This window comes from Podarcis gaigeae (assembly GCF_964106915.1).
Source record: "Podarcis gaigeae genome assembly, chromosome: 9".
Taxonomy (NCBI): domain Eukaryota; kingdom Metazoa; phylum Chordata; class Lepidosauria; order Squamata; family Lacertidae; genus Podarcis; species Podarcis gaigeae.
The window spans coordinates 56,417,978-56,443,733 of NC_139685.1; the positions used below are offsets into that span (position 1 = coordinate 56,417,978).

At 42.0% G+C, this 25,756-nt stretch overlaps 1 protein-coding gene across 10 annotated transcripts in view; it reads left to right on the forward strand.

Annotated features, from left to right (window-relative positions):
- The window catches only part of LEF1 (lymphoid enhancer binding factor 1), a 98,805-nt gene that overhangs the window by 57,267 nt on the left and 15,782 nt on the right, over positions 1-25,756 (forward strand). For 5 of the 10 annotated variants that reach the window (XM_083756720.1, XM_083756719.1, XM_083756715.1 and 2 more), the window contains exons 5-10: positions 1,785-1,917; positions 8,451-8,541; positions 12,416-12,499; positions 14,726-14,848; positions 16,261-16,423; positions 23,756-23,863. In XM_083756720.1, the coding sequence (XP_083612846.1) occupies positions 1,785-1,917; positions 8,451-8,541; positions 12,416-12,499; positions 14,726-14,848; positions 16,261-16,423; positions 23,756-23,863 (702 nt within the window). The remainder of the gene's footprint in view (positions 1-1,784; positions 1,918-8,450; positions 8,542-12,415; positions 12,500-14,725; positions 14,849-16,260; positions 16,424-23,755; positions 23,864-25,756) is intronic. The other 5 variants (XM_083756723.1, XM_083756721.1, XM_083756722.1 and 2 more) reach the window with 1 other exon arrangement.

The following is a 25,756-nucleotide window of genomic DNA, read 5'->3' on the forward strand; positions in this document are numbered from 1 at the left end:
AGCAAAAAAATATTGCTTAAGGGGGATCCAGTAGGAGTCTCGTAAAAATACGCTAAGGTTTCTTTCTTGATAGCATAGCGCCCATCTACAGAAAAAGAGAAAATTAAACTACAGAACATGGTGTAATAATGCAAATGAGTCTCAAACATTTTCTGTGTTTTGCATAGACTTAGCCTGTGGGGAGAAAATTAGGAATTATTCTGGTAACTCCAGCATTTTTTTCAGCTTGAGGGGATTTCTGCATGTAGTCGTGGGATATCTTGATTTTTTTATTTAAAAAAATGCTTTGCTAATTTCTAGCAAATACTGGATACAGTTTTGTTATATGAGCTTTGTTTTACCTTAACATCCAGGGTAGCACTACTCTGATAGAAATGACTATGATTCAGTAAGGTGGTGGTGGTAGTGGTGTTTTTTTAGCACACTTCCATTATTATTCCTTTGGTTTGATATGAAATAGACTCCCCCTCCCCCTCCCCCCCCCCGCAGCATTGTAGCATCACTTTCAGAGTAACCTAACTTTGGGGTTACATGCAATTTGGGAGTGGGATGGTCTAAATGAAAATGAAGCCGTATTGGGAATCTTCATATCTACCATCAGCATACACTGATGAAATTGTACTGCATGACTTGATAAAATATGATGTCTTGGGAAGAAGATGCACTCGGTGAGATTGCAGTGAGAAGGGGACTTGCCTTGGAGAGTAGGTCTATGAATGATGGTGGTGGCCAGATTAAATGTAGAGAGGCAGTAGTGAATATTACTTTACCAGTGCTATAGAAGTCTGCCTTTCATAGTATGTTACCAAAATAACAATAATATACATGTCTTTAACAATTTTTTTAAAAAAGCTTGGTACAGATTATCCTTAGGCACTGGAAACATAAAATAAGGCGATGACAGACACCAGCACTGCATCTGTCTCAAGGGTGGGGTATATGTGACCACCCAGATATTTCTGTACTCTCAATTCCCATCCGCTCCAGCCAACATGACCATTAGCCAGGGATGATGGGAGTTGTAGTCCTGACAACATTTGATGGACTACAGGCTCCCCACCCCTGATCTCTATGAATGACTCCAATGAGACTTAAGCATTCCCATGTTTAATGCTGAAAATGTCATGGCAGAGCCCAGATGGAAAATAATGGGTGTGCTAACCTGTCAGTCACACTCTTTACACCAGTTGTTGTTTACTGCTAGATCCCTGGCTGCATCTCTGCCATTTTTACATAATACATCAATTAATACATATTCCCAAAGAGGTGGACAGCTCCTCGTACCTGCCCTTTTGAACTGTAGTGGATAATGTGCCCATCCTGCTGTTTGGTGGCTTCCCACCTCCCCACCAGGTGATGAGAATATTGCTATGTGTGAAGCAGGCCTGTATGACTTCTGACCAATCGCAACGAATGCTGCCCCAGCAGCCATTAGTTATAGCTAGCACACCTTGCGTTTTCAGTCCCAGGTAGATTGCAAAACCAGAAGGTATGTCAAACCCCTGGCAAGTCACCTTAAAAGGCTAGTGGAGTAAATGTTGTGCGGATCCGGGTGGAGTAAGGAGATTGTGGAAAACTTGCCTAGTCCAATAACCTGAAAGTGTGCTCTTTGTGCGTGGGTGGGTGTTGTTTAAACTGCCACCTTTATGTACATTTAACTGCTTGGTTATTTAAAAGCTAGGCAAATAAACATGCTAAAAAAAAAACCCTCACAAAAACGTGACAAGCCCTATTTAAAATAAAATAAAAAATCGATACCAATGCTTTTTGTTTTTTGTTTGCAGTCCAACAAAGTACCGGTGGTGCAGCCTTCCCATGCGGTCCACCCTCTCACCCCACTTATCACCTACAGTGATGAGCACTTTTCTCCAGGGACGCATCCATCACACCTCCCCTCAGACGTCAACTCAAAACAAGGTGAGAGGCCTTAATTTATTTGCAGCCGTTCGGCAGAATAGCCAAACACGTTTTGCCCTTAGCTCAGGGATGCTAAAGGCAACAATTATTCCGTCCTAAAATATATCTTCATCAAGGAGCCAAATGCCTAGGTTTTCCTGGTTCACTTTTGTGGAAATAACCGCAACTGAAGTCCTTGGCGCCCCCTGCCATTTTGCCAGTGTAGTACATAAGTTCTAAATTACCAGTGCATTAGGAGGTACTTTCCCCCAAATTGGCTTCTGATAGGTGAAAGGCGGGTGCTATGAACCTTTCTTAATGACCAACCAAATTCTGTTTTAAAGTTTAGATTAGGCTTTCTTTAGAGGAAACCAAGAGGCTGTTCAACCTGAAGCTTTCCCTTTCATCCAGCTTTTTCATCTGCATTTGAATAAATAATAGCCATTTCTTACTTGGCCGGTTGGTTTTCTGAAAGTTTAACTGGACACTAATCTTAATTTCAGATATTACCACAGAAAGTAAATGCTGTTTATGGTGTGCTTTCAGAATATGAAAGTGATCTTGCATTATTATGTGTGTGTTTGCTTTCGGTTACCTGAATTTTTAACTTTGCTTTGTAATAAAAATTTCATATGTGTGTGTGTTTTTTCCTTTAAAGAAGAATTCCCCAAGTTTTTCTTACAGTAATATAGGAAGTTTCTAATGGATAAAAATGTAGAGTATGTGCCTAGTTGAGTGGAAGAGCATTTGCTTTGAGTCCAGAAGGTCTCATTTTCAGTCCTCAGCATCTCCAGGTGGGGCCAGAAGGGTCTTCTGTCTGAAACACTGAGCAGTCACAGCCAGCCACTGTAGACAGAATTGAGCTGGACAGACCAATGGACTGACTCAGTATAAGGCAGCTTCTGTTGTTCCTGTATTTTACTGCCTAGACTGCTGGAGCGTAGTTGTTGTTCCTTTGAATTTTGGAGTGCAAGAGACAGCTTAGCTGGCTTCAGGAGTAGCCACTGCATTGATAGGCCACTCTGGAATCATTTCTGGTGATATCTACTGTTGCGATTGCTTAGAATCTAGTAGAATATACGTAGGTTAGAGTGGTTGTGACAGTTTAGGCTTGGTAGACCATGCTATGTTCGGCAGTGCCATTTCTGAAAACAACTGAGAAATCTATGGTGAGAGGGAAGAAGGACTTAGAAATAAGGTGCTGTTGGCTCTTTCGTGTCTCCTAGGCAATGTTGTGTCCCATGATGTGGTCCTGTCCAAACATGCCATTTTGGAAAGAAGTGACCAGCCACATGAATGTGGTTTTCACATATCCCTGATCTTCTCAGATGTCAACATGTTGCTGAATTATATACAAACCCATTGGAATTTAACTAAAGGGCAATGACATTGGCTGTTGTGTGCACTCACAGTGGCTAAATGTTTAACTGGAAAGAAACTTCCTATATCCCTCCTCTCCATCATACGATGGACAGAAAATATGATCCAACTGGCCATTTATCAGAAAGAGCCTTCCGTAAGCAGGAAAATGATGGGAAATACTCAGATATATGGACCCTCTACACAGACTTGCTTGCATAAACAATGGATGCTGGGCAAGTTTGGGATGATAATCTAATTCTCTCTCCCCTCTCTTCACATCGGTACATAACGATTGCTCATTGTAAATTTCTTTAATTATAAATGTTCCTTGTGTTTGTGAAATTTGTATTTGTCCCCATTCTGTATATAAAATATTCACACACATAAAAAAAGGAAAGGTAAAGGGTCCAGTTGTGGACGACTCTGGGGTTGCAGTGTTCATCTCACTCTGTAGGCCAAGGGAGCCAGCGTTTGTCCGCAGACAGCTTCCGGGTCATGTGGCCAGCATGACTAAGCCGCTTCTGGTGAACCAGAGCAGCACACGGAAATGCCGTTTACCTTCCCGCTGGAGCGGTACCTATTTATCTACTTGCACTTTGATGTGCTTGACATTGTCTTGTGTCTCTGGGCAATGCTCCATAGTCTAGCATGCAGTTTAGCAACATGTCTGGTGAGGGAAGAATGGTGTAGCAAGACTGACCCCATCTCCTTGGCTTAGACATTGTCACCAGTTCTGTTTCTGAATCTGGGGAAACAGAGGAGCACTTCCCTTTATCAAGGGTAAAAGAGCCAGAACAGCCACTGGTTTTCTCATGTCTCGTGTCTTTTTAGATTTTGAGCTTGAGAGAAGGGACCATCTTAGAACTGATTCTTGAAAGCTGCTCCAAGAGCTTTTATTGTTATTAACTAATTGATTAATATACCACCCTTCATCCAAAGATCTCAGGACAGTCCCAAGATAAAAAATACAGGATAAAAACACAAAATAAATAGTTAAAAAAACAAAACAATAACAGATAGGGACAATAATGGGAGTGTAGGAACTTTAAGCTTTTGTCCCCCTAGTGATTGTAGCCTGAACCAGGGGTCCCACACCATCTATTTGCCACATACACTTTTCTCCCATTATGGCTTTCCTTCAACCACCCCCAAATGTTGAAACCTGTTTTTATTATATTGAATTTTGATGTAGTCAGATTCCCCCCCCCCTTCAAAATGGCAGGGTCACTTATGCCTCCTCTCACTTAGAATAGAGGACTTTACATATGAAAAGACCTGTGATTTTTGCATTGGTTCTTTAATGCACTAAATAAATCAATGGTTTAATGGTCTCTGTGACCATAATTCTGTGTGCCTCCTTGGGGCATGAGATTTAGGTAGAGCATGAAAACCATAGGGCTCATCTGGGACTAGGATTAGCTTTAATCCTTGAGGTGGGTTTTTTTTTTTTTTTTGGAGTTTGTAGCATTTCTACATTCTTGAGAATGTGAGTTGATGGATCATTTCCAGTGGGACTTCCTTATGCCATTGCAAAAATACTAACCAATACAAAAGATTGACCTTGGCGCCCACAAGAGTCAGAGACAAGGAGCTTAGCTGAAGCTGGAGTGACAATCAGGAGCCAAATGAATCATATCAAGTGTGACCATTACACGCCTGAAAATGATTCTTAATTAACCACCGATCCTCTGTGGTAGCAAGTTTCCAAAATCTGTGAATCACAAGGGAACCACAGAAAATGTACAAGCAGCAATTTACCTAATCTAATAAGTCTGGTCTGCTGCCTATTTGGAGCTGCTGTTTTTCTGCTCTCTCAGCCCCTCTGAAAATGTTTCATTCTGATTTGTTTTTCAAGACTTCTTTCCAATGGAACCTTTAAGAGAGAGAGATCAGATAAGCTTCCCCATATACTTTTATTTTATCACTTTTCGCAGGGTGGGGAATCTGTGGTCTTCTAGAAGTTGTTGGACCCCCAAAAATCTCCCTCAGACAGCATAGCCCAATGGTCAGGGATTAAGGGAGTTATTGTCCAATAACATCCAGCAGGCCAGAGGTACTCCACCCTTGACTTATAGGCTGTAACCTTCTTCCTCTTTTTCTTTTTAAATCAGAGTGAAAATTAACCATGCTATATAAAAACTACTGGTCTTGTGGCCTAAGCTTTTGTGAACCAGATCCTCCTCCATCAAAAACACGAAGCAGTCACCTAAGTGGGTAGGTATATATATGTATATCCTAGTATAGAGAGAAGGAATCTTTTAAAAATTATGTATCACGTATAAATACTGAAAACAAAAGGTCAGTCAGTGTAAGGCAGGACAGCTGGTGCATCACAGTACGAACCAGAGCACAAATGAAATCTGAATCCAATCTGGTAAGCAGTCTGGGGAAGGGTCTCTGTAGCTCAGTGGAAAGGCATCTGCCTTGCATGCAGAAGGCCACAGGTTCAATCCCCATCATTTCCAGGTCGGGCCGGGAATGATTCCTGTTTGAAACTGTGGGGAGCTGCTGCCAATCAGTGTTGACAGTACTGGCCTAGGTGGACAAATGGTGTGACTTGATTTAAGGCTGCTGTGCAGTGGGGCAAACAGGTGAGTATGAAGAATGATGAACTCTCATGAACAGAGCCTACATAGACCCAACCTTCTCCACAAGTTTGCACTTCGCAGTATGTTCCCAAAACAAAGCAATCCATCTATATTTTTCAGCGTTATTTTCTATGCGAAACTCCTGCCTGTTGCAAGGGCCCGCAAGAGTGGTGCCCTTAACTCACCTGGCAAAATTGTTAACTTGCTCAGCCTGACGCTGACTTAGACAGAAGAGTCATGTCTTGTCTTGAAAACTCTCTTTTGGCTCAGTGACATCTGCATATATGTTGCAGAGGTTTACAGTGATGGAAGTTTATTTCCACCATCCCCAATTCAAGGAATACTTCAGTCCCATCACTCAGTAGTGCACTGGAGACAGCAACTATCCTCTCGACACTGGAAAAGGGTTAATGTGTGGACCTCTCCTGGTGGACTTTTACATGGAACATTTATATCTTCATGCAGCTTGCCAGGATCAGAGCTGCAGGGGGAACCTTCCTACAGAATTTCAGGAACAAATCTACGCAGACACACCCAATATTATCCTATCTGCTACCCCAAATGCAGAAACTAGATAATCCTGTTTCAAATTTTGGCATTCTCACAGGACAGGTGCCTTACTAAGACGAGTTTATTCTTAGGTCCAAAATCACCTGCAGTCATACTTATCTTCCGGGCATCACAGTCTTCCTGGAAACTACAATTTGCTGACATACTTACCGTATATGCTTCAAGCTGCCATCCAGGTCATACCACAGAATACATTGTCTACTGGATGATGTAACTGCATTTATCCATTCCTTTGGTTAGAGACTACCACCTTCAAGTTTTACATAATGTATTCTTAAAACAGGAGCACTCACTTGGGAAGAGGGAAAACCACATCAACTAAGTCAAGGCAGGTACAGAAGAGATGCTGTCAGTGGACTGGACCCAGCAAAAGGCTAACTGAATGTCATTTACTGTCTACAGCTCATCCTGGAAGATGATAATTCCACCTCACAACACCTTAACAGATAGCACTTCTTAACTGAAGCAACTGCTAACCAGCAGCAATAGGTCACTAAATGGAGTTTAAAAATATATAAACTGGTGCCATTTTGCTATCCTAGCTATTCTGGCAACACTGTCATGGGACCAAACTACAATGGCCATAAAATCAAAGTCTTATTCAACTAGCCATCCTCTAACATGGTATGACTGAGCAGTGATGTCCTTCTCCCATTGCTTTAAGTTTATTTCTCATGCAAGAAGATTAATGGGGACAAATTGGTGATATTTGAATACCAGCAGGGGAGCATTTCAATTCCCAGGGCATTTTGTGGTCCCAGGAGATCACAGGATCATGGTATTCCTATGGAAGTTTCAAATGTGATGAGTATGACTTTCTTAGCAAATTTGATGCTCTGATGTTTCATCTGAGCAAATCCTAGGAATTGCTAGATCACTACAGAAAGCAATTATTAGATGTGTGTTTAAGCTATTGATCTTGCAATGCCTGTTCATTATCAGCATCCACTAGTCAGTGGGTTACATCCGTTCCGATTGGATCTTGAAGTCATTTGTGTTCTGCATAGCACTGTGATTCACTTACTGCTATGTCCTGTATTGCTTGACCTTTTGACTTTGCTTTAGAAACACAATCACTCTTCCTTCTCTTTGTACTCGGGGTGTATATACTTACCCACTGAGTAGAGTATATATCTGACAAAGTGGGCTCTGGTGCATGAAAGCTTATGCCACAATCAATTTATTAGCACTTAAGATGCTGTAAGATTTTGTTGTTGTTGCAACAGATAGATAGCTATAACTATCCCCCTGGAACATGAAATGCATTCTAAGAGCCAGTGTCTAGATTTTACTGTAGCTATTCACACCAGATCCAAGGCTTGGATTAACAGGTTCTTACAAACATCTGTGGGCCTTGGGTAGATATCCAAATTTTCTAGATGCTGACAACAGCCATTCTTTCGAAGTGGCTATATGGCATGTAAAATCACTAATTTGATTGTTCCTTCCAACTCTAGAATCCTATGATAGACTCTGTGACTGTTTCGTTGAATGGGATAGTGGTTTTTAATTTTACCATAAATGATGCGGTTAAGTAAGTAACAACTTAAGTCCCTTAATTTAAATGGGGCCTAAGCATGTATCTGGATCCAACCCCTAATATCTTGGGGTCAATAGCTCTGTTGCACAAAGCAGCTGTAGCAAGCACCTTTCTGACCCAGATCAAATCCCAGCTGTAGCATCTAAGAATTAGTTTTGGCAGAGAACATGCCAGCTTTTAGTCTTTCCTCTGTGTGTTTTTGGTTTGGTTGACAGTTCGGTCCTAGTTGCCCTGTTGCTATCAAGTAGGTAGGGAAAACTCTTAGACCAAAAAAAATTATTGAAATTTAAGCATTCATAATCTGGGCTGATGAAATGAGTCATGTGGGTGTTTGTTTTTAAAGTGAATCTAAATGCTAAACGCACTACGGGCTTAGAGGTTTTGTTCCATTTTCTTCTTTTAATTTATGGACGAGTTGCTTCTATTTCTTTTTAACACAGTATTTCATAATTTGGTGACCAAAATGACGACTTGCGCTCTATACCTTTCAACAGGCATGTCCAGACATCCTCCAGGTCCTGATATGCCCACTTTCTATCCCTTGTCTCCCGGTGGTGTTGGGCAGATTACCCCACCTCTTGGCTGGTAAGAACCTCCTGGTGCTTCCGAACTAAGTTTGTGTGTGCTTGCATAGTTGTGTATGTGCGTGTTTGTTTTTGTTTTAAAATAATAATAATTGCTACCTTTATGGGCTTGAGAAGTATGTCCTACCTGTTTGCATTTTTAAAAAAGTAGAAATCCGTGGAAATGCCAATGAGTAAATAACAAAGTAGCAATTGATTGTAACTAGCAATTTTTTCATAAACTGTAGGTTTGTATTTACAGTCATACCTTGGGTTATAAACGCTGCGGGTTGTGTGTTTTCGGGTTGCAGACCACGCCAAACCCGGAAGTACCAGAATGGGTTACTTCTGGGTTTCGGCGCTCACACATGCGCAGAAGCGCAAAAGGACATCACATGCATGCGCAGAAGTGCTGGATCACTTCACGCGTGTGCACAGACGTGGTGCTGCGCTGCGGGTTGCAAATGCTGTGGGTTGCGAACGTGCCTCCTGCACGGATCACGTTCGCAACCCGAGGTATGACTGTACTGAACTCTAGTATATATTGTACATGGTTCATTTGGCCCAGTGCTCACAAGACCTTTCCTCTAAATGTTTGCAGGGTTCAGGACTGGGGCATGCACATGAATGCCACTGAGCATGTGCACTGCTTTCTTGCCACTGAATAATTGCAATTGATTTGCTCAAGGCACTGTCCGTGTGGCAGATGGGTTGTTTTCATAGAGTCCTAGAATTGTAGAGATGGAAGAGACCCCTAAGAGTCCAGCCACCTTGCAATGCAGGAATCCTGTCCACAGGTGTCTCTGAGTGGGCTTGAGACACCATTCTTCCTGTTACCAGACAGACACACTGACCCATTGCGCCACCATTGTGCACAGAGTGAAAACACAATTATTCAAGCACTTCATGGTGCAATCACATCTAAAGAAGAGCCATTGGAGAGTGACTGTGTATACTTGTGTATACCTTCAGTAAACCTTCCCCCAGTCATGTTAATAAATTGCACTGCCATCCAGCAAGAGAGTGATTCAGACATGGACAACAAAAGAATGACATCTGCAGTGTAGTGAGCTAAAATGATATATTCTTTAGAGTTCTATAGTTGGCAATTTCTGCACCTCTTTGGACTTGTTATACTGGGAATGTGCATTTTGGCATTTTGCCACACACATCTGACATGAAAATTCCACAGCTGTAGGCTCTCTACACCTTGTTAGATTGGGCCCAAATCTTTGAGTAATCTTCCCTCGATATTTTGGAAAATAACAGTAAAATGGCTGTCAGCACCATGAGTAAAAAATGGCTGCAACTTTTCAAAATGACCTTGTAATTAGAAGAGAATTTGAAAGAGCAGGATGTGTGGTGCCTATTCTCTCTTGTACAGCTGCTTTTACACTATGGAAGCCTTTCTCATGGTTTTGATTCTAGCTTTTAAGTTTTGGCATTTCCTCGAAATGCTTTCTCAATGCAGATGTTTTTGCAAAGAGGGTGAATCTGGAGGAAAATGCTGATAACACAAATGATGAAGTCTAGTACAGATTACTCTTACGCTTTGCTTACTGTAGCTGAAAATGTGCTATATTTGGATTTCTTTTTCTTTTCCCCCAACCCTTTGGTGCACTGGCCCTCCCTACTGCACACACGCAGAGCTCTGTTTAAGTGTGAAGACCGTCATGGTGAGCAAAAGAAAGGACCAATAGCTTTGGAAATGCCAATTTCTTAAAACATTAAATCTGTCAATCGATAGCTCTGCTTAAATAGAATTGAGCGAAGTCTTTCAAGAGTAGATCAATTATTCTCTCTGAACTTTGCTACTTAAGTGTGTTGAAACCTGCTCAGAAGTCGCATCAATGCAAGCTGGAGGAAAAGACAATGTAAACTAAGCAGAAAAAGTTCAAAGTATTTGAAGCAATCAATTTGTGCTAGTGAGATATGACATTCTGAAGAAGACTGGAACTTCAAACCAAGAGTTCATTGGTTTGTTTTCTGTGTGCCCTGCTTTCTCTCTCCGTCTCTTAAGATTCATGTTCTGCACTCAAGTTGCTTACATACACATCTTTCGGTAAAAATACATGCTTAGTTTTCACTACCGAATAAAGAGAACTGTTTGCATCTTTTCAAACCATACTAGGTAACTTCAGTAGGTCATGGAAAAGTGATGCTGTCAACAAGACAATAAGCTGCCTCAACACCTTGCCTAGAAAAGACTAGGCAAAAACAAAATCTTATGAAGCTGCAGAGGTGCTTCTTATGCTTGTCTGTATGGTGCACTCAAACTACCGCATTTCAGGAATCTGAATCCACTATGCCCCCTTCATATAGAAATCATAAATATTAAAAAATGCAATTAGTTTACAAATATACACAGTCTTTTCCCAAATATATTGATCCAATAAGATTTGGCAGGACTATTAAAATAATTAACTCAATACCCTATAATCAATATAGTTGCCTGAAAGGAATTATATTAATTAGACTAAAGAACTAGGTTTGATGTCATCTTTAACCTGTATATATTATGTATAATCTTATTTTTTCCATAAATTTATTGTGTGTTCACCCTCTTGGCCTTTTTTGTAATAGCTAACTTTAGTAAAGAGTGCTGCTTATTAAAAGCTACTATCCACTCACTGAAAGAAGGATTTCAAAGATTTTCAGTTACCACTGATAACCAATTTAGCAATAGGTAAATAGTAGTCATTAATCCAAATCCTCGTCATTTAAGACCTCATTTAAATATGCAGAGAGAATCAGTTTAGGTGTTTTAGGAATGTTGCAGCCAGTTATATTATTACCAGCACTTTTTGCCAGAAAATAGATAAATAAGGAAAAGTCCAAAACATATGCAGTAACATCAGCTTCCAAAATTTAACATTTCCAATATATGTCCTCTCCACCTCATTCTGATAGAAGAAAATATATAAATTTGAAGTACCACTGAAATTGAAATTTATATGTACTTTAGTGATTATTTGAGTAACATTTTATTATTTATTTATTTTGCATGACAAAAACTTATCCTTTACTCCTAAATCCTGTTAATTTAAGGATATGCTTGGTAAAGGTAGCAGTTCTTAGGATCTAGGTCTCATTTATGCTCTTTTTGCTAGATGTGGAGGTTTATCTTCCCAGATAATCGTCATAATGATATCTTGCAACACCCTGAAGTGACTTTACTGACAAATCAATGTTCTTTGGGAGTTACTGATGCTACTAACACTTTTCAGAAATATAATTAGTCCCATGGTAAAAACTTTTCCATTTTCAATGTGCTGTATTGGCAGACTGACATGTAAATATCTGTTGGTTGCAGTGGAACTATGGGTATAAGTTTTGTCTCACTTTGACTGCCAGAGAGCCCCCTCAAAGAATCATGGGAACTGCAGTTCACAGAGGATTCTTTGTTAGGGATCAATAGACACCCACCCTGTTTTCACAGAACTATAGTTTCTAGGGTTTCATTGGCAAGTCAATACTGCACCCCTTATCACAAAGCAAATTCTAGTTTATTCAAATCCATTTTATAGAAAGTGTTAAAGGTTAAAAGGTAGCGTTGAAGGTTATCCAGTTCAAGTTAATGTTCCCAAGATCCGTGGTGGTGGTCTTTCTCAGTAAGGAATCTGTAGAGCAGGCTTCCTCAACTTCGGCCCTCCAGATGTTTTGAGACTACAATTCCTGTCATCCTTGACCACTGGTCCTGCTAGCTAGGGATCATGGGAGTTGTAGGCCAAAAACATCTGGAGGGTCAAGGTTGCCAGCTGTAGAACCCTAAATCAGAATGCAGTGCAGTATACTTTCGTTGATACCTCGCATCTCAACTCATTGGTGTTTGGTAAAAAGGCAAGCTCACTTCTGTTACAGTATTATTGATGGGTTCCTTTCTTCTGTGACCTCAGGCAAGGTCAGCCTGTATATCCCATCTCAAGTGGATTCAGGCAGCCCTACCCACCCTCACTTTCAGTCGACACTTCCATGTCAAGGTAGGTCTAGGTGCGGAATGAGTGGCTGAGGTGTAACTGCTGGAATTAGAGGGGCAGTTTGCTCCCCTGCTTGCATCCTGGTGTATGCCTCTGCTTGCTACCCCTTCCCCCAGTCAGCTAAAATGCATTTATACCTATAAACTATACTGTGTTTATACAGCTTACCTAAATCACATGCTATTGACCTTCAGCATATAGTCACGGCTGGAATCTGAAACAGCCTACCCCAAACCTGGTGCCCTCCAGATATTTTGGACTACAACTCCCATCAGTCCCAGCCAACATGGCCCAGCAGTCAGGAGGGATGGGAGCTATAGTTTAAAACATCTGGAGAGCACCAGGTTGGGGAATATTGGTCTAAAGGCACATGTTACCACAGCCTTGCTGAAGCTAAACAGGTCTGGGTTTGATCAGTGCCTGAATAGAAGACTTCTTGGAAACCCTAAGTGATACTATGGGTAATGCAAAGAATGGTGGAATATAAATGTAAAATAATTATAATTATAATAAAAGACCAGATAGTCATTCAAACTGCACTGGTGTTTGTCGTTTTGCACCACATGAATATAACCACTAAATACAAAATGGTCACTCCTTTGATCAGAGTCGCTTTGGCTTCATTCCCTGCTCCTGTGCTTTACTCTTTTCATGTAGACTGCAGCACCTCAAAGAAATTTCCAAGCCCAAATCTGTTTTAAAATAAAGGCAAAGAAGCTGTGTACACATGGTTATATCTGTAATAGTGGCGTGTGAATGGGTGGCAGTGTTAGTGAAAGCAAGCAGCACTAACTGGGACATGGCAAGGACAACACTTTCGCGTCACACTTTACATTTCTGCACTATGGGAAGGTGGCCTCTATATCCTGTGCTTGGTGTACCCAAAGGTTTCAGCGAACCTCTGCATATTTTACACACATTTAAAACACACAACTGTTATGTAAATACACAGGCATTTGCTATTTAGGTGTGGGTTCTATCACATTTCTTTACATGTGCTTTTATCACGTAGGGACCAGTCCTATGCACAAGAAGCCGGCATAAAGCACACTGGTGTAAGTTAAACTTGCATAAAGTTACACCAGATCCAAACCCCATTCAGCAGTAGGACTGCTGCTGTGCCTAAACCTGGTATTTAAAGTAGTGTTCTATGCCAGGTTGCCAAGTCACGTGATCAAGTTGAATGGGCTTAGGATCCAGCCTAAGTCCTCCCCTCTGATCACGCCCCTGCCACATCCCTTTCTGCTGATTTACGCCAGCCTTGGTTAAGGCAGGATGAGCAAATTACACCAGCATATCTTCAGCTGAGCCAGGGTTGGGACTTAATGCTGGCCAAGACAGGAATCAGCTGGCTGAGCCATAGATCTGCTGCATCCTAAACTGCTCATCCTGGTGGATTTTGTCATATGATTGCCCCTTTAATCAATGTTTTTATGCATCTTTAGGAATAAGATGTACTGGAAATTCTTAGTTGAGCAAGCCACCATTAAAAACATTTCAGTGTGCTCTTTAAGAGCGCATGCTAATTTCCCTGCCCTGTGAGTTTCTTGATGGAATATGCAAGAAGGTTACCTTACCAACACATTTCAGGCAGAGAGAAAACCAAAGAAGCCTCAGAGGGGAAGTAGCAAACTAGTTCAGTAATGCCATTTTAAGTATTTATTTCAATTTATCTGTAGTATGAGCCATCCCAGTAGAAGCACACTTGATTTGGATCTGTGCCTAAGGCAAATCACTAGCCCATATTCTTTCCCCCACACGTTTGGGGACTTAAAAATTTGATATGTGATCAAGTAAGGTTGATGAAATGTAAGACAGGTTTTAATGTCCTTTTATAAAGATACGCAAGTTACCTTTGTTAGAGGTTTTTAAAATTTTCTGCATGATAATTACTACCTTTTGTTGGCTGGTGGTGGATAACTCAATATCTTTTATACTTGTGTGGAAACAGTTTTTTTGGTTAAGGCTTTATTCTTTTGAAATTATTGGCCATGTTAAATTCACTTATGTCTAATTCCAGATTCCCAAAGCCACAGATAACAGGAGACTAAAAACCCTATTCGTAACACACATTTTAGCAAAATAATTGTTTCCCACATTGGTGTATCATGGTCTCTTAAGTGGTATGAATGAACTGCCTCCTAGGCCTGTCTTGAGTGATTTGTAGGTATCCTATGCTGTGTTTGAGTTCCTGTTATGAAGAAGACTGTACTTTTTTCTTTTTTGTAGGTTTTCACATCATATGATCCCTGGTCCTCCAGGACCCCACACAACTGGAATCCCTCACCCAGCTATTGTAACACCTCAAGTCAAACAAGAACATGCACACACAGACAGTGACTTAATGCACGTGTGAGTTTTCCTCTGGTCTTTAATTGATCTTTCATCTGCAATGCCTTAAAAGCTGAGTAAGCATGGCAAATAAGTAGTCTCAGTCTTTCATTCTCTTTCTCTCTTCCCATGGGAAATAATTGAATCTGTGTCTAAATATCATGTCAATGTTTGGTATTCTTCAACAAAGAAATAGTGATTGCATTAGTATTTTAAATATATATATAAAAATTAAAAGGGGGATGGAAAGGGGTCAGGGTTCTAGGGAAAATGACTTTCGCAATCCTGCCCAGCATTGTACCCAGTGGGTTTTGACTTTATGTAATTTGGGCTTTAGGTGCAATCCCCAGAACGTAACCCCCATGTTAGCTGCATGCTTACAAAATCCTCACTTCTCAGAGTAATGAGCATGTCAGAATGCAGCTGTCCACTGCACTTCAGGCTTCTCCAATGTTTTCAGAGTTTTAAGAAGAGAATACACATGAAAGTACATATTAAAATATTAAATGTGTATTTAAATATTATTATTTAAAATGCAAGTTAATGCAGAGGTAGAATGGAATTGGGCAAAATAATTATGCAAAACATGGAATTTTGCAAAAGTGACAAGGGTCTAGAATAGTCGCCTCCATTCCTAGGACCAGTGGCATTCTTCAGTGATAAAATTCCCAAGCTTGACAAAATGGGTCTTTTGGGAACTGAACCCTAGAAAGAAATTCCATAGCTCAGCTTTCCTCAAATACAGATATTTGTTCTGGAGATGATGTGACGTCCTCATCATTTTAGGCAAAATTTGCTGATCCAAATGTTCTTAAGTGTTAAAGACTTTCTTTCTTTCTTTCTTTCTTTCTTTCTTTCTTTCTTTCTTTCTCTGCTTTCCATCCCCACCCCCACCATTCCAACCCATATCCTGTAAGCTATTTTTATGCTCTTCTTTGCAGTCAACTTGTACCCACCACCACCCTCCTGCAAAAGCCCAACACAACACATTGCCACTTTATTTCCTCCCTCCCTCCCTCCTGGTTCTTTTATATTCCCTTCTCCTTCCTACAACATTTCCCCTCTTCTAGCCCCTTCCTTCACGCCTTTCGCCACCCCTGCCTCACTCCCGGAACTTCACTGGCCCCTGACCATCTTGACTCAGCATGCAAGGGGTTGCTGGTGCTAGCCTGGGGTTATATCTGGGGTTGGTGGGGCAAGCCAGTTAGGAGGCACTGGATAGGCAGTGGCACTGAGGACTACCTGAAAATGGGTCCCAATCCACTGGTGGAGGAACATTGTGATATAACATCTAGGATGTTTCCTCTTCTCTCCAAAAATGTGATAACCAATCAAGCATGGCTGCTCAGAATAATAGCTGGTCATCTGAAATAACGTGTTGAAAATGGTAACAGTTGCTCTTTCTGTATTTCCTTTCCTCCTGCTACCTTTAGGAAGCCTCAGCATGAACAGAGGAAAGAACAGGAGCCCAAAAGACCTCACATTAAGAAGCCTCTGAATGCTTTCATGTTATACATGAAAGAGATGAGAGCGAATGTCGTAGCAGAGTGTACTCTGAAAGAAAGTGCAGCTATCAACCAGATTCTTGGCAGAAGGGTATGACACAACCATATTTGTGTATATGCATGTTCTGTGTTCAGTATGTGCTGTCCAACGAACCCTTGCCCCAGTACCCACCTCGACAACGTAGTCACTGGCTACTGGGAGCTATGTGATGCAGTTTAAAATGAAAGCAAGTAGTCTTGTTGTGTCATAAAGCAGGGGCCCATCAGGTAAAGCATGTGTTTTGCATGCATAAAGGGTCAAATTTAAGTCCACAGATCTCCATTTACAAGGCTCTCAAGTAGGAGAACCAAAAAGACTCCTGACTGTGACCTGCTTTTCAGAGAAGTCAACACTAGGCTAGATCAGAAGTGGGGAATCTCTGATTCACATAGCTGTCAACTTTTCCCTTTTCTTGCGAGGAATCCTATTCAGAATAAGGGAATTTCCCTTTAAAAAAGGGAAACGTTGACAGCTATGGATTCATGAGACTTCTCAGGCTGGTGGCCACACTTACCGGCCACACCACCAGCACCACACCTGCAGTCATATATGACACCAGGTGTGTGGCAGGTAAAGGCAGGTGTTGGCCAAAAGGGGTTTTGCAGGCTCTGCCAATTGGCAGTGCTTGCAAAGCTCTGTTGCACAGTGCTTCCAAAGAGCCTGACTAGCAGCACAAAAGACCTTTACAAGTGTCAATCATTGGCATCATTAGGATATCAGATGATTGGCAGGTAGGCTGTCCTATACACCTGTCAAAGTTCGTTGGTGGAGATGGAGGGGAGATAAGATTCTGACCTGCCACATGAAAGCAGTCCTGCACCCTAGACGCAGCTTCATATTTCATGCAGGTGTGCTCTCCATGTGTCATAAGACTGCCAGTGGCAGTGGAACATGAGTGGGGAAAATCCTGTTGCACTTATGTCCTGTTTGCGAGCTTCCCATACACATCTAACTGTCCACCGTAGTAAGAGAATACTACACTAGATTGGCCTTCATTATCCACTTGTTTTCATGCTTTGATTTGAACAAATGTATGCAAATAGCCATGGTAAAATATTCAGAAGTTGTGCTGGAAGAAAGAAGTACATTTTGCAGTACAGTGGTGCCCCGCAAGACGAACGCCTCGCAAAACGAAAAACTCGCAAGACGAAAGAGTTTTCCGTTTTTGAGTCGTTCCGCAAGACGAATTTCCCTATGGGCTTCCTTCGCAAGAAGAAAGCCCATAGGGAAATCTCCGGGGACCTCTTTTAAATGCTGGCGGTGGGGAGCAAAGCCTTTCGCCCCCCTCCGGCCTTCAGAAGAGGTCCAGGAAGGCCGGCGGGGGCCGAAAGGCTTTGCTACCCACCGCCTGCCTTCCCGGGATAGTGGAGAAGCGCAGCACGTTTCTCCGCTATCCTGACGGCTTTTGAAGGCAGGCGGGGGGGAGCAAAGACTTTCGCCCGCCGCCGCCTTCAGAAGAGGTCCTGGACCTCTTCTGAAGGCTGGCGGGGGGCGAAAGTCTTTGCTCCCCTCCGCCTGCCTTCCTAGGACAGCGGAGACTTCTCCGCTGTCCCGGGCGATCTTAAAATGCTGGCGGGCGCAGCAAAACCTTCGCTGCCGTCCCCCAGCATTTTAAAAGCCCCTGGGACAGCGGAGACTTCTCCGCTGTCCCGGGAGATCTTAAAATGCTGGCGGGCGGGAGCAAAGCCTTCACTGCCGCCCGCCAGCATTTTAAGATTGCCCGGGACAGCGGAGAAGTCTCCGCTGTCCAAGGACCTCCGCTGTCCAGGACCTCTTCTGAAGGCCGGCGGAGGGCGAAAGTCTTTGCTTCCCCCCGCCTGCCTTCAAAAGCCGTCGGGATAGCGGAGAAACGGCAGAGAAGTCTCCGCTGTCCCGGGGGCTTTTAAAATGCTGGGGGATGGCAGCGAACACTTTGCTGCCGCCCGCCAGCATTTTAAAATCGCCCTGGGACAGCGGAGACTTCGCTGCCGCCCGCCAGCATTTTAAAATCCGCTGTCCCGGGGGCTTTTAAAATGCTGGCGGTCGGTAGCAAAGCCCTCCTGTCCCCGGATCTTGCGGGGCGGGAGGTGGGGAGAAGGGCTTTTCTTCCCACCACCAGCCTTCAGAACAGCCTTCTGAAGGCTGGCGGTGGGGGAAAAAAGCCCTTCCCCCCCCCCCAGCCTTCAGAAGAGGTCGGGGGACAGACAGTCCCCGGACATGGTCTGAAGGCGGTTTCCATAGGAACGCATTGATTGATTTTCAATGCATTCCTATGGGAAACCGTGCTTCGCAAGACGAAAAACTCGCAAGAAGAAAAAACTTGCGGAACGAATTAATTTCGTCTTGCGAGGCACCACTGTATATGTTTCCTTTTCTTCTGCAATATTTTCATAGGATACCTGTCTTAAAGTATTGGCCAGTACTTTTTTTTCTAAAAAAATGTTTAGGGCTACTCTCATTTTCTTACTCCTATTGAAATACTGCCCCTCAATGAGGCCAAACTTAGATTCACAAAATGTTTAGGGGTATTCATAACCCTGCGTCCCCCAGAAAAACCCCACTGGTATTAACAATATAACTACTATTTTGTTGCATTTGCAAGTTGAGACTTTCATTTTAAGTCTGTATTTTAATTCTCCTCTGATATTTCTTTAGCTTTCACTATGCTTGCCAGTTACTTAAACCCTTGGCTTTTAAAATGAGACTTGGCGTCAGAGTGATTAGGGCTCTATTTGCAAAGAATACTATAATGTTTATTGCTTGGGTTCTATCAAAGCACGTTCTCTGTGTTTTATTATTATGCTGTGTAAATACACCATAGGACAGAATATATCTTCTTTGGTTTTCACAAACACTGAATTAGCTTAAGCTCTTGTCTATATTTTGACAGCTTTCTGAAAGACTTACAAGTCCAATTACCTCTCATCTCCCAAGGTAGCTCCTATGTCCTTTATTCCATGATTGGTCTTAGTGTTTGATAATGGCTTACAAAGGATAGCACCTAGGCAGGAATCTAAGTGCTGCCTTTCTGGGTAGACAGCTGTAGCTGTACTCTAGAAAGTACACTCAAATTTAGTTCCATGGAAGTACCTCTTCAAAACCTTTAAAAAACTTTTCATGCCAAATATTTTGGTATTTAAAGGACAAAAGCGTGTGAATGTACTGTCTGCTACACTTGTGTTGTGAAACAAACCACTTTTGGGGTGTAGATGTTTGAAGATAATATGCATACATTTCGGAACCCATGACATGGGTCAAAACAATTAATAGTCCTCCTAGATCAGGGCAGTCCAACATTTCATACCAAGTGGACTCCAAGAGTACTTTGACACGGAACCCAAAGGCTAAAATTTGATACTCTCCAAGCCCTCACACTGTCTTCTGGAAGCTGGTTAAGTGAGGTGCCATGCTTTGGGAAGGAGTCACAAGGCTCTGGTAGGGTCCTAGAGCCCTCCTTGCTCCTTCCCAAAGTTGGGAAAGCACTAACTAGGACCCTGTCAGAGCCCTCATGCTTCCTTCCCAAAGGCCAGTGCCTCACTTACTGAGCTTTGCGAAGGCAGCCTGAGGGCTTGGGGGGTGGGCATCAAATGTTGTCAAGGGCCACCAAAAAAGATATTTCAGGCTGCACATGGCCCTTGAGCAGTATGTTGAACCACTCTATCCTAGATGAAGGTAGATGTAACATTGTTAAAGTAGTGTTGACAATTTGGAAGCATTTTAGGTGCATCCTGTCCAAATTTCTCATGGCTGTCTAGCTTCAAGTTCAGGAGGGTGGATGAAAATTTGCTACATAAGCTGGTTGTTCACTGTGGTGGCTGGCTATTGCCCACTACGAGGTTCCCCAGTCCCAGAACATTCCTTAAGGAAAAGGGTTCCTTCTAAAAGTTAATGAGAAGGTGATGGATTATTTATTTTCAAATGTATATCATGATTATTATTTTTTGTGCTTCAGCAGGTTCAAGGTTTTATGCAAAGTTAAAATACATAATTAGCTAATAAACAATTTAGGTTGGTAGTCAACTAAGTTTTACTCAGAGTAGACCCGCTGATATTAATGAACATGACTGAGTTAGATCCATCAGTTTCGATGGATCTATGTAGTTGAATTACCATGCCTAGTCTAAACCACAACAGCAATAAAACATTTCTACTTAAGAGCACTGAGTAAAGGATGGGGAGAAAAAAATGTATGTATGCTGCTTTAAGAAATAAAAATATAAGAAAATAATAATATGCATACCCCACCCATCTGACTGGGTTGCCCCAGCCATTCTGGGCAGCTTCCAACATAATAAAAACACAGCAAACATCAAATATTAAAAACTTCCCAATACAGGGCTACCTTCAGATGTCTTCAGAAAATTGTTTATCTGTTTGACATCTGATGGGAGGGTGTTCCCTTTGCCTTTGCCTTGTTCCCTTTAAGACAAGCCTGCAGGATCAGGCCAAGGGAACATCTAGTTAAGCATCCTGTTCTCACAGTGGCCAACCAGATGCCTATGGAAGCCTGTAGGCAGACCATGAGCGCAACAGCACTCTGCCCATCTGCAATTCCTAGTAACTAGTATTCAGAGGACAACTTGCCTTAAGTAAGGGTGTAGAGTGTGTCTGACGGCCAAGTGAGTATTCATTTTGTTGAAGTGCATGTCTGCAGCTTCCATGCCTGGAGGAGGCCCTTTGCAGGGCTCAGCCAAGGGACCTGCTCATTTTGTATTTTCTCATTCTCCGCTCTTACTTTAGGCTGCATTTCTGTGCAGTGTTGCACATACTGTAAAGTTACCAGCCCTTCTCCCCGCCCCAAGTTGTAAATCCTACATTCTCTACAGCTAACCATGTTTGACAAAGTAGAACAGAGAATGGTTATTCCAACATTTCAGCTAGCGACAGAGGGGGCATTATGTTTGCCCATCACTTTGTGCACCATGTTTGGGTTTTCCCAGCCACCAAATGTTTAATTTGCTTGCTAAACACACGCTGTTCAAGGATGAGGGAAGCACACTGACTTCTCGTTGAGGCCTGTCCTACGTAGGCAGAACTTATGGGGTAATAAACGGACTGTTTGCTCACGCTGCCTCCGAAGGACATATTTGAAGGAACAGTATTTCCTGTGTCTGTAAACAAGTCGCTTCAGCCTGAGGTCAGCTGGCTCTGTGCATCTGCCAACACACAAGAGGATTTGACTATTGGCATGTTACATCAAATATCACTTTTGCAGTATTTGCGATGGCCTGCTAAAAACCAAACTTTGAACACAGTGGCAGATGGCGCACAACTGAAATCACCTTGTAGCTGGGGGTTGGAGGGAGGAGAGAACGGTGTTGTGGGAATCTTTCCAGACTTCTGTTGAGACTTCTTTCCAAAGCAACTTCAGTACACAAACTAAGAGAGAGAGAGAGTTCTGTTTAAAAGCGTTGAAATGTTGCTGCCGCAAAACCTTTCCCAACCCCACTTACCAAATAAATTAATATAGTGTTTTAAGCACTGTTTGTACATTTGTATAGAAGTCTGGGATAACTGTGCTACATGTTTCCACAGCTCTCGGGTTGCTATTACTCCTAAACCCTAACCGATCCCATCAGTTAATTAAATTAAAACTGGCCACATGTGTAATTGCCCACCAGCAGCAAACAATAAACAAACAAAGGAGAGAGAAAAAATTAGGAGATGCTAAAATGTTGGGTAACAACCATGTCTTGCATAACGATGGCAAATTATTTGGAATATTACATTTGGGTGATAAAACATAGATGCAGAGATGATGATCTAACCTTTGTGATTTCCTCTGGAGGACCCCAAACCTTTTTATTAGAAAACTATCAGCCCCTTGGGAGGAAAGCAGCATACCTTCTGTGCTTCTGCTCTTTCCCCTGCTGGCTCCCTCCCCTGTTCCCTGCTGTTTGGCTCTTGGAAGCCCTAAGCTTCTACCCTCACTTCCTGCTGTGAAACAGCTGACAGGCAGCTGCGGGGGCTGGAACTGGCTGCTTCTTGAGAGCAAAAGCTGCTGTGGCTTGGAGAAGGTGTGTGTATGTGCGGAGGGAGAGCGAGAGCGCTGTTCACTTGTTCTAAAGATTGCCTTGCGCTGGAACAGCTGAAGTCCAGTCCTGAAATGCCAATTAATCAGAACGGATTTTGAAACATTAAACTCAAAAGTTCACTGAAGACTATAGTAGTAACCGCAGCAATAAAAAATGTTGTTCCAGTCTCAGTCTGTGATGGAAATGGGGAAATATAAATGCTCCCAAAGGAAAGGAATGACTGGAAGTGTGACAGAGCTCCCACTAAAGAAGGAACATACCTGCTACCCTTTTGAGAGATGGAAAAACATGATATTCTATTGCCCCATCACTGGTGCTCAGATTAGAGCCAGTGATGCTTCTGATCATGCAAGGACATGAATGTACACAATGAGTAAGAGTAGCTGACTTTAAAAAGATTGTTATTTTTTATAACTAGGGTGACTTCTTACTCCAAGCCCCTATCTCCTGCTTTTGTGTCCCACCTGTCAACTGCTACCATTAATTTCACTTGCAGAAAGCAACTAGCAAGATAGACTGCTTTTACCTGTCTGTCTGTTCAGATGGTACCCACTTCATGGTCTCAAAACTTTGCAATGGCCTTTTGAGTCTCTTACGTACCAAAACTAAATATATTCTAGGTTTCAGGCCATTTTTTGTTCTAAGAGTAACTTCAGATCCTGTTGTCCAGATTTCTTTTTCTTCCCAAGTATCAGTTTAACATCTTTAGCAGTATGATGAAAAGAGAATTTTCCAAGTTGAATTGCCACGCCAGCATCACAGAATCAGTCCCCAAGTGGCGAGGCCTCCGCACCACGCTAGTTTAGCGCAGGGATTGACCAAGTGGCGGCAGGGTTTGCAAGGTCCGCGGCTGGATTAACGAGCCCGGTGGGCCATATCCAGCCCCTGGGCCTTAGTTTGCTGACCCCTGCCTAAGAACATTAGAAGAGCCCTGCTGGCTGAAGGGCCATCCAGTCAAAGCGTCCTCTTCTGCCAGTGGCCAACCAGATCTCTATGGGAAGCTCTCAGACAGGAGAAACGCACAACAGCACTCTCTCCCCCCATGTGATTCTCAGCATCTAGTATTGAGAGGTATACTGCCTCTGACTTTGGAGGCAGAGCATAGGAATTGTGGTTGATAGTCTTCCATGGAAGTTGAGTCTATCTTGAAACACTATCACCGTGGGTATGCCAACAAAGTGGGTTAGAATTCATATGGATCTTACTACTTAAATAATCCTCTGTGTATAGTATGGAGCTTCTCTTACCTTATCATTGAGCACTCTGTGTTTTCCCATGAACCAGAGAAATTAGAACTAATGCTGTCCTTTATTTTTAGCATGTTCTTGTACAAAAACGTAACATTCGTTCTTTCTCTCCTTATTTGCAGTGGCACGCATTGTCCCGTGAAGAACAAGCTAAATATTATGAACTAGCTCGGAAAGAAAGGCAGCTACACATGCAGCTCTACCCAGGCTGGTCTGCAAGGGACAACTACGTAAGCCGATTATTTACACTTTCTTCAGCTAGCATTTGCAGTAGTTAAAAGTCTAGGTGAGGGTAGCAGCTGGGCCATGAGATGCGCCGTTGGCCTTGTGTTCACTTTGAATTAAGTGTCATTTATTCTCTTGCCTTTCTTTAGATTGCTTCTGCATATCCCAAACTAATCTGGAATTGGCCATGGGTGTGTTCCTGGTCCAGCTTTATGCCATGTGACAAATAACATCAAAGTGGCAATTAAGGGATAGATAGCTTTGCAAACATCTGGACCACTGTCCCCCACCTGATAACTCTTTTGGCGCATGCTTATCACATGGTTAATAAAAACACAGACAATGAATCTCTTCTGAAGGTGGCTTGTTGGATTTTCCTTGAACTAATCTGAGCTGTATGTTTGTGCTTTGTGTTTAAGGCTTGTTTGTGTGTGGATTTTATTTTATTTTATTAAGTAGGTAGAATGGATGTGAACTAAATTTCACACCTTGATTTGAAAAGAACAGTCATCTTCATCTGAAGACATATTATAAATTAATTATAAAAAAACTGTTTAGTCAGTGCTGCTTAAAAAATTGCATTTAATTATGAAAAAAATTAACAAGCTAGACCGCTCATACCCAAACCCAATGATGATACTGTTAATGTTGAACATTTTGCCATTTACTCATTAAAACTTATCTGTCTGTATTAAAAAAAAAAATCCATACCCATGATAGCCTAGAAACTATTTGTCTGGGAATTAGCTAAGATTGCGCCTTGATCACTCCTAAATAAAGAATTCAAAGAGAAGCCTAATCCCAGACCTAGTTCTTACTTTGAAAATGCAATGTGTCACACATTCATAAAAAACCCTCAATCCTTTGTTTGCTACAGCCATAATCCAGTATGCCTAGTTAATGATAGGTAAATAGACTTGCCCCTGAGTAAAACTCCATAAAAGAGCCACTGAGCTTCAGAGCACAGAGAATCTCTTTTGCCCAGAACCTACATTCACTTAATAAAACCTTTTGTCTGCTCTTAATTTAAATCTCTTCTGAAAGACTTGTTCTATCTTAATGAATTGTGTTAAAATGGGAGAGAGGAGGGTAGTACTGTAGCCATGCAGCTACTAGGAGCTAAGAACATGTGCTGCAGAGTATAGATTGGTTCTCTTGAGAGTTTATGCTGAAAACATGGATAGCCAGTCCGACCTTTAAAACTGCGATCTCTTTCCAGTTGGAAAATGCTTTGCTTTCTGTCAAACACCCAGACAAAAATGTTTTGAGGCAATAATGAGTATTTGCAAGAGGACAGATTTATATGTTACTCTTTGTTGCAGAAATGCATCATTTTGCAGCATTTCAAGTTACCACTCCTTATTACAATTACATAGAGCTTTTGGCTTACAAATACAGGTCTACTACTTGAATCATGGCTTCAAATGTTGTTTTAGTCTATTACTCATTATAATATATGTAACTGGGGTCTGGTAGCATTTTTCTGAAACAAGTTTCAATGTGTCTGCTTCCTGCAAGTATAGTCATCTAGGATATTTTATTCTTTGAAATGACTTCTACTAGAAGAAGTACTCTTCACACTTAAACAGCTGAGTAAGGTTTAAGCCACTTTGCAGAGCCTAGAGCTTAGTTTTGAGGAGGATCTTTTTACACTGCACTGAAACTCCTAAGGAACTGCAGTTCTTTGTATCTGAATATAGGCAAAATTGTCAGAAGAATAATCTTTGGGGGAATCAAATCAATATGGAGATATTGAATTTGCTTTAGCTGGAAAACCCCAAACGAATATAATAGTTAAAAATAACATGGAGATAATCAGAAATGGCTTTTGATGTGCTATCACCCTTTCACAAATGTTAAGTATTTTGAAGGAAGGTGATTATATGATTGTAAAAAAT